The 10376-nt window shown below is 32.8% G+C and overlaps 1 protein-coding gene across 1 annotated transcript; it reads left to right on the top strand.

Moving 5' to 3' along the window:
- Positions 1–2360: 2360 nt before the first annotated feature.
- LOC139890869 (pelargonidin 3-O-(6-caffeoylglucoside) 5-O-(6-O-malonylglucoside) 4'''-malonyltransferase-like) lies at positions 2361–4492 on the top strand. Its single transcript, XM_071873797.1, has one exon. It carries the CDS (start codon positions 2483–2485, stop codon positions 3905–3907), a length of 1425 nt encoding a protein of 474 aa, XP_071729898.1. The 5' UTR covers positions 2361–2482; the 3' UTR covers positions 3908–4492.
- The last annotated feature ends 5884 nt before the right edge of the window (positions 4493–10376 follow it).

The following is a 10376-nucleotide window of genomic DNA, read 5'->3' as shown; positions in this document are numbered from 1 at the left end:
TACATTTCATTAAGACTATTCTTATTCAAGACACCCGTTAAACAATCACATTATGTCACATCACTGTCACCTTAACACTTTCTTCCTATCACAAACCCATCATTTACACTAGTATTCATGACATACCTCTTTAATATAAAATGGACTCACCTAAATTAATTAATTAATTAATACAATGTACCATTCATAATGCATTTAGTACAACAAATAAAAGCTCACACTCCATAGTTGAATATGCTTAACATTGACATTTTAAATGACGGCTCTTCAACCACTTAGTAATCACTTAGTGAAGAAGCTTGCTAGCAATGGCGTCTTTGCAACGGAACTTCAAGAAAGCTCCAACCATGTACCAATAAGAGTGATCTAATATTCTCAACATTTACGCTTATAGCTATGATTACACAATTCTAATAATATGATGTATTTATAATAGCCCTATCAATACACCGTTTACATGTTAAATTCATACACCTAACACACATCACTTACCTGGACTATTCTGGACTCAACACTCACACAACTCTAATTTAATTTAATACGAGTAATAGTTTGTAACAAAAGTTGGGGGTGGTGTTTTGCCTTTTTGGGTTTGGTTTTGGTGGTTGTCGTTTCATATGGTGAGGGTGGCCAAAACGACCACAAACCCCATCACAATTAGTATATGTATATAATATAATGAGGAATATTCATTTGAGTTCATAAATTAAGTTGAGATTCAAGGGACCAATGAGAGCGCGACATGTGTCGCGAAAATCACATGTGATTTAAAAAAAAATTCAAAACTTTTTTTTTTAAATAAAAAAATTTTAAATTTTCTTTTTCGAAATTTTAAAAAAAAAATTTGTTTTTTTAAATTTTTTTTTTTTTGCAATCACATGTGATTTACCTGCACAATTACATGTGATTGAATTGTACAATCACATGTGATTGGGTTTACAATCACATGTGATTGACATGCATAATCACATATTATTTTTTTTTTTTAAATTCCGAAAAAAAATTCGAAAAAAAAAAATTTCGAAAACAAAATTTCAAAAAAAAAATTTAGAATTTTTTTTTTTCAATCACATGTAATTTTCGCGCCACATGTCGCGTTCTCATTGGTCCCTTTGTTTTCAAGCAAATTTATGGATGTAAGTGATTACAACTCATAATATAATATATAAATATAAAAAAAGTTTTTCAGTTTTGTATTTAATTTTGTAACCCGCAAGTATTAGTTTTGTAATTGTTGACTCAATACCTTGTTAGTTAACATTGTGCGATTGATGTAGTTTATAAGCTCTTGGTGGTTGTCTGCTTATGTTATGTAGAAACCACTCTCCTGTAACTATTTCGTGTGTTTGTTAATAAAAGTTGCTGTCTTTCCAAAAAAATAAAAATAAAAGTTTTTCAGTTTGAAGTATAGTAACCTATTACTGGGGGATATTTCATATTATGTGGCAGTTGATTTGATACCTATCCTAATTTTAGCGGCTATACATTATCCTGTATTGATGGTTCAATTTCATCTAGTACATCATGATTCCATTTTCTCTTCAACCAAATTTTAGATTAAATGTTACATGAAAGTTAATTTTGTCATTATATTTAATATATGTTCGACTAGAAATAGTATTAAATAGTTGACTGAAAGTAACAAAATATGACCAAATTAGAACGTTAATGATTATTCCTATAAAGAATAACAGCCAAACACCCGGCTGTCATTTCCCATAAATGAACAGCTAAAATGGTACTGTTAAAATGGTACTGATAAAGTATACAAGAAAATGTCACTCGTTATTTAATACTTACGTAGTACTATATTTTAAAAAACAGAAATCTTAACACGTCTAATTGACAGAACATAAATGAAGTTTTTGAAACTACCTATTACGGACTAAAAGATAAATCCTAACAAGATTGAACTTAACACACAACATTCACCTGCAAACAATTGAAAATTACTAAACATGTATATATGCGAATTACACGAGCCATGAGCAGAGAGACCCATAAAAACGTTTTCGAAAAGAAATCGCCTTCAACCAAAAAAACAAGATACAAGAACAAAACCAGACGAAATCGATGAGGCGCGTACACAGAAAACATCAAAACATACAAACTATACTATACCAAGCCTCATCTATTCCAACCAACATAAAAACTAAACAAGGAACTAACGAATCAAGCTAAAGCACCAAACCCGAAACTCGAACAAACACTACAAAACGCAACAAAGCAAACAAAACAAAAGATCCACTTTTATCATTTTACCATCGATAATCTCCCGCCATACTCCTTTCCCGGAACTATTTTACCAACATGGACTCACTCTTGCTTACTTGAATATATGTAATAAAACTAAAAACTCAAGGGTATTCATGTCAGTAAATAGTTTGCTCTTCTCAATAAATAGGACTTGTAGGCACATTTCTACTTACTAGTACATACAATTATAATTTATATTTGCATTTGCAGCAAATACCTCGACTCAATGCAGTCCAAAGGGTTCAATTTCAGTCCGTTCAAACTGTCATCACCGGCGATCAAACTACCACCACCTCAAGCAACTTTGTTACATTCATCAAAAATTGAAGTAGAAGTTATAAACTACTCATCGAAGCTACTAAAACCTTTAACACCAACACCTAAAACAAACCGTTACTACAACATTTCGTTCACCGATGAGTTAGCCCCGACCATTTACGTCCCACTCATTCTCTACTACACAACACCTACCAACCCAAATGGTCCATTTGAGAACTTTTGTGACCATTTGGAGCACTCGTTATCTAAAACTTTAAGTGATTTTTACCCTTTGGCCGGGAGATTTATTCGTAAACATTCCTTGATTGATTGTAATGATCAAGGGGTTTTGTTCGTCCTAGGCAATGCAAATATCCCACTCCATGATATTTTAGGCCTAGGACGAACGTTGAAAACTGACGTTTTGAATAATTTTCTTCCGTGTGAGATTGGAGAAGCGGATGAAGTTGATAACCCTATGTTATGTGTCAAAGTTACCACCTTTAAATGTGGTGGTTATGCAATTGGTATGTGTTTTTCACATAGGCTTTCAGATATGGGTACCATGTGTAACTTTATTAACAATTGGGCTAGTAGAACTATTGGTGAATATGATGACAAAAAATACTCTCCTATTTTTAATTCGTCGTTGTACTTCCAACGACGAGGATTACCAGAACTTGACCTACGAGTGCCTAGGTCAAGTTCTGGTGTGAAAAATGCGGCACGTATGTTTCACTTTAATGGGAAGGCAATATCATCCATGAGAGAAAATCTTGGATTCGATGAAAATGGGTCTCGTAGACCCTCGAAAGTGCAACTTGTTATTGCACTACTGTGGAAGGTCTTTGTTCGCATAAATGATGCGAACGAAGGTCAATCTAAGGCATCTTTTCTAATCCAACCGGTTGGGTTGAGGGACAAAGTTGTCCCTCAATTACCAGCGAATTCATTTGGGAATTTTTGGGGTCTAGCGACTTCGCAACTTGAACCCGGTGAGGGTGACAAACTCGGTTTCCAAGATTATTTTAACATTTTGCGTGAATCTATAAAGAAAAGAGCTGGAGATTGCTCTAAAATATTGACACACGGTGAAGAAGGATTTGGGGTTGTAATCGATCCATATCTAGAGTCGAATCAAAAGATAGCTGATAATGATACAAATTTTTACTTGTTTACTTGTTGGTGCAAGTTTTCGTTTTATGAAGCTGATTTTGGTTATGGTAAGCTGATTTGGGCTAGCACCGGAAAGCTGCCAGTTCAAAACGTGGTGATAATGTTGGATGATCATGAGGGTGATGGTGTAGAAGCATGGGTTCATTTAGACGAAAAACGAATGAGTGAGTTAGAACAAGATCCTGATATTAAACTCTACGCAAATTATTTAGCTTAGTAAGTTAATTACGTACTTGGTTTTGTAGGTTTTTTTTTAACTAGTAATAATTATGGACATGTTTACAGAACTAGTAATTTGGGAAAGGGTTTTTACAAAAGTAGTAAACCTGGTGTTTGAAACACCGGTTTGCCAATTTTCACCCCAAACCGGTGTTTCAAACGCCGGTTTGAGTACACTTTTTTCAGATGGTCTTATGAACAGATGCTTTTATGTCACCCGTTGCCACCCCGTGCCGTTAGATGTTTGACCAGATGATAAAAATACACAAACCGGCGTTTGAAAAGCCGGTTTGGTGTGAAAAATTGCAACCCGGTGTTTCAAACACCGGTTTTACTAGATTTGTAAAAATCATTTTAAAATTTCTAGTTCTGTAAATGGTGTTCTAAAAATTACTATTTCAAAAAAAAATTCTTTGTATCATTGGTTTGTTATGTTATTTTCACTTGTGTACCTGTGTACTTGGAATTGAATAAATGTCTATGTCCATGGTGTTTAATTACATGGCACGTCGTTATGTTATTTTCACTTGTGTGTACTTTGAAGCGAATTAATGTCCGTGTACGTCTTTATTTCAAAATTAATGAAGTGATGCAACATATATAGGGACTTCTACGTTATGACAATGCTGATATTGATTGTGGCATATATATAAGTATGGGTTCACTTAAACAAGAAACGCATAAGATAGAGAATTAGATCAAGATTCGCACATGGGCGCTTATGCAATTCAGTTATAGTCTACTTTAAGACAATTTTTGTATCATGACGACTAACCTAAACATCATAAACCCCGCCGTCGAACTATGAAGGCTTCTAAATGTACTCATTTAGAGAGTTTATGTTGATTAAACCCCTCGATCAACCTGCTTGTTGGGAAATTTTATTATAACATTTGTTCAAAATGACCCGTTTTTGTCAGCAACAAACAGGCTTCGAAATATCGCCTCAATATCCAAAAGGACCAAACAGGAATGGTTTGGTCAAAGCAGCCATCCAAATCATCCTTTAACATTTTGTGTATTTCATGTAAAAAAGCACCGGACATATGTGTTTGTATCCCCTGTACTGCTATGATTCTTTGTTAACATGTAAATGGGTAAGATATGTAGCTTACTGGTAAACTTAAATAATAATTCAACAGTGAAGAATTATTATCTTTCTAAAAAACCATAACATCAAATGGATCCGAAAATCAACAAGTCCGATACAAAGAGAATCCAAACCAAAGAAAAACATTAATGGTCCACCAATAGGGTGGAGACACACTTTGCTAAGAAAATAACTATATCAAACACGTCAACAAAGGAAACATAAATATGGATTGCATTAAACAAATCGAAAACCAACATCACCGACCGTCACCGAAATTAAACAAGAAAACATAAAAAACTACTGGCAACCGACCAGAAGACCACTGAAAACTAGTTGGAAAAAATATCTGCCACCTTCAAACGATCACATCACGACCAAAACCTCTGAGCAAAAGAACGTCATGTTGGACACTTCTCAAAACAAAAAGATAGATTATTTTTTCCTATTCATATCCATGCATGAATAATCTCGGTAACTCTTGTAGCATTTTCTTCACTAAAAGGACCTGACCATACGATTAAACCCAATTTTTTTCTTCTTCCTATTCCATCTATCTTTTCTTCATCTTTTTTCTTCTTTGATTTTGTTGGTCATTCCTACGCAACTTGAAAAAACGCACAGAACCTTTTTAGTTGAACACACATAGAAACAAATCGTTATGATGCCACTTGATCCGTTACAAAATAATAAGAACACGACGCTCTTCATAAGAAATATTTAATATTATTGTGACATGGTCTCTCGTATTAAATGGAAACAATGCAAACAAATGGTATTTAAAGATAACTTTGTATTGTAGCTCAAGTGTTAGTGGCCTGACACTCTTTGTTAGAGGTCGGGAGTTCGACTCTCGAGGTCTACAACATTGCACACAAGGTTATTCCCTGACCTTCAAAATCCACCCAAGGTCGCCTTTCGCTCATTGTGTTGCGAGGACAACGGGAAGGGTTTTACCGGTCATGCCCTCGGATTGGTCTGAGTTTCCTCCAGGCATCAGCTGGGGCGAGTTATGCAATTGCGGGAGATAATTGCATGGGTGGTTTAGTTCCCCTGAGTGATGTAGGAATTATAGTACCCGAAAATATATATTATATATATTAATCAAATATAATGAATTACACATACCTTGAAAAAGGTATAATCAAAAGGATATGTATCATCTCAAGAAGAGAAACCGAGGCCCGTGTTTAACACGGTTCCCTTAAAACAGATTCGTCGTCTACACGTCGTCTGTTTCCCAGGGTACAACGGTTAAAGCAGTTGCACTGTCAGACCTGACCACCATGCCTGAAAATTTCGTTGGAGCCATCATGAACCTATGTGTTCTATGTTTTGTAGATGTGTTTTCTCAATATATACGTATATATGTATATGTTTACTTAGCTAGGTGACCTCTCCTATATGAACTCCCTACAAATAGAGTCATATATATAATGGATGGACTAATATGAAATAAATGATGAAATTAATAATCAACTAAACACCATTAGTGTTTCTAAGTTATATGATATGAAAAGTTATCACTAAATGTAAACTTAAAGTCCACATTTAGTGAGTCTTTCTAACTCTTCCAATATCATTTCATTCATCATTCAATATTTTCCAACAAGTGAACCCAAACTGCTGTTAGAAAAATGATATTAAAAAGATAATGGAACAAGAATGCTTTTTGGGGAATAACATTTGTTTGTTTATTTTTCTCTCAATTATATATGAATTATTGCAATAAAGAGCTTTCTTTTTCTTCTTTTTTTTCTTCAAAAAATCTAATAACATCAATAACGGATCCGAAGATCAACAAGTACAAACAAATACAAAAGAAAACAAAGACACGAACCCTAGCCAAACTGTAACACCGGTCATTTTCTTTTTTTAAAACACAGCGGAAGACTTTAATATTAAAACGACAACATTAATTACATCATTACACAAATCCACGCAATTAAGTTTAAGTTTACACAAGGGTGTTACATTATTACAAAATACATTTTACAAAAATCCACATCAGAGTTAGTACGTCAAACATGTCTTCAACACCTGCACCCGTCCTAACTAGCAGTACCTAAACCTGCAAGGGTGAAAATGTGGGGGATTAGTATAACGCTAAGTGAATGGAATCTATCTAACAGATATCACATAAGCACCACACATGCAAACAACCTCACTAACATGCTAAGAACCAACTAGCATACAACTAAAGACAATACGAGGACCGGTTGTCACGACCCGGAAAATTTCGACTAATTTTAAACCAAACTCTCGATACGATTTAATATTCTTGACATGATAAGAGAAATCTGTTAGGTTGAGTCTCAAAAATTTTGAACTATTTCATATATTCAATTAACATTTGACTATGTCTGATGATTCACGAACTGTTATGTGTATATAGATATGTATATATAATATATACTCGTTAATTGAAAACATGTATTACTAGATATTATTATTATTATAATATTGATTATTATATAATATATATTATATAGTTATATTATATAATATATAAATTGTAATATTAAATATAATTGTTATAATAATACTGTTAATACTTTAAATAATAATATCGATGCTAGTCTTATTAATATAGATAAGAGATTTGATACATTTTATTTGTTATAATATTATTAATGCTAATACTATAGTTATCATTATTATTTATTATTATTAAACTTATTATTTCCATTAAAATTATCATTATTTGTATTTAAATTGTTATTATTAATAATTAATAATTAAAGTTATATTAATAATAATTATATAAACATCATATGCGTAATCTTTGGAAATCCAAATTTGTTTCCCATCAAAATCAACTTTTTCAAAACTTTGTTTCCATCTGATAGGATAGTGGAATCGAATTTTTTTTAAATACCATAAGACAAACGATCTAATACAAAGTCAGTTAAGGATCATTTTCAACTTTTGTTTTCTTCTGTTAATTGTGCCTGTGAGTGAAGGTCCATCTATTTTTATTTCATCTTTTTCTATATAATCAACCATGCTATTTTGTACTCTGGATCGAACATCACCACTCCGGTAAAACACCAGCTTCTATCTGTATCTATTCGAACCAACCCACTATTCATATCTCTTCAACCAATCACCTTGATCACCTACGATCACCACCAACAATGAACCATAATCATCTACTGCATGCTCGATCAACTATGGGAAATGAGAACCAAACCCAATGACGGTTGCTGTTCTTTTTCCATTGGCAATCAAGATCACCACACATTTCAAGCCATAGTCACCACCACCCCATCGTGAATACCCAACAAAATCACAATAGCAACATCACCCTCAACCACTCTTTTTTTCTCTTCTTTCACAAACAACCCAAACTGCTACTGCTAACTGACGAGCTGTTCTACTCACCAGCAGCTTCTGATGTACCTGTTTCGAGTCACATACAATCCAAACGACTTTACCATCACCCTTGTAGATTACCCCTACCTTTATCATCTTCATTGGACTCCAACCATCACCATTCAACCACCACTGTAGCTGCTGTTGCAGCCTGTAAACAACCATCATAACTATTCAAGAACACCCCACAAATGGATGAGCAAACTACTGCAATTTAATTACTGTCACTGAAGCTTCACCATAATATTTCTGTCTCGAGCTTCATTGTTGCTACTATTGCTTATTTGTTGCTGTACTTAATCGAACACCAGGCTCAAATAAATTGTTGCTGCTACTACCTTTCATGTTTCAAGCTCGACACAAAAACACACTTTCATTTCACTATATGAAAACTCAAATTCAAAAATCAAACGCAAAACACAATTCACAAATATTTCTAAGATCATATCAAATTAATTATCATTTCCAATTCATCTCAGATTCTAAAAATCGAAACTAAAATAGCAAATTCATATATATTCAAATCCTACAGTTTCAGTTCTTCGAGTTCATCGACTCAGACTCAAATACTCAAATTCACAATTGAATTCTTTTAATCCTATTTGACTACGAATTCGTGAATTCTAATCCTACACCGAAACGTCCTCTATCCTTCTAAAACTATAAACATAATCATAATCATAGCCAGAACTATTACCTGCAATTGTTTTTCTAATCAAAAAATCCCATCACCACCAAAATCATCTCTTTCCCTGTTGCTCGAGGTCATGGATTGATTGACGATGTGGTTGTTACTATTCAATCTCTAAACCTGACTACTTCTCTGTCTCGGTTATGATGAAGACTTATCATGATGATGAAACGATGGTGAGGAGGCATCGATGGCTGATTTTATTGTTGCTTAATCGATTGAAAAACCGAAAGCCATGAACCGTGATTTGATTCTGCTTCTTTGATCTGTTTTGAGCCGACAACCACAACCCCAATTTCCCTTTATTAGGTATAGATATATTTATATTTATAATTATTATTATAACCATTATATTATATTATTCTAATTTTTATTACTATTTTATCATTATTAATGTTATAATAATTATTAAAATTTTTGTTATTTTAAGTATTGTATAACAAATAATACGAATATCATCATTATTATTATTAATAAATATTATTAAGATTTATTGTTATTAAGATTTATAATTATTTATTACTTATTATTATTCTTATCATTATTTTTATAGTTAATATTAGTATTATTGTTATTAGAAAAATCATTATTTTTATTATTATTATTTTTTTTTTATTAAAGATATCATTTAGATTATTATTAGTAACATTGTTACTATTATTAAGATTACAATTATTATTATGAAAATGATTAAGATACAATCTAAAATGAATTGTTAACTACGATTTTTAATAAATAAAAGATATTTATATAAAAACTGGTTTGATTATCATTATATGTTCATTATGTGTTTTGATATATATATAAATGATATTAGGTTCGTGAATCCGAGGCCAACCTTACACCTGTTCAATGATGTTATATGTATTTTTACTACGAAATACATTATGGTGAGTATATAGTCCCATTTTTTAAACTCTAAATATTTTGGGATGAGAATACATGCATTTTACAATTTACGTTATGGACACAAGTGATTAAAAATACATTCTACGTTGAGTTGTACCACTGGCATACTTCCCTGTAGCTTGGTAACTAATATTTACATGGGTATTGTAAACGCGAATCCTGTTGATAGATCTATCGGGCCTGACAACCCCAACCGGACTGGACGACCAGTATTCAACGGTTGCACAGTACTTCGTTTTGTAGACTACACTTGGTACGGTGTAGTGAGATTTCATATTAAAGGGAATATGCGACGTTGATTAAATGTTAAGTATGGTTACCAAGTGCTCAACCACTTAGAATATTTTTATTAAAATGTTTATGAATATGAAATCTTGTGGTCTATATTTATAACGCTGCTAG

The sequence above is a fragment of the Rutidosis leptorrhynchoides genome, chromosome 2 (genome assembly GCF_046630445.1).
Source record: "Rutidosis leptorrhynchoides isolate AG116_Rl617_1_P2 chromosome 2, CSIRO_AGI_Rlap_v1, whole genome shotgun sequence".
Classification (NCBI taxonomy): domain Eukaryota; kingdom Viridiplantae; phylum Streptophyta; class Magnoliopsida; order Asterales; family Asteraceae; genus Rutidosis; species Rutidosis leptorrhynchoides.
This window is presented reverse-complemented; position numbering and strand designations above follow the sequence as displayed.

Coding starts and splice junctions, on each gene's coding strand:
- LOC139890869 (XM_071873797.1), top strand. CDS start 2,483: ATGCAGTCCAAAGGGTTCAATTTCAGTCCGTTCAAACTGTCATCACCG.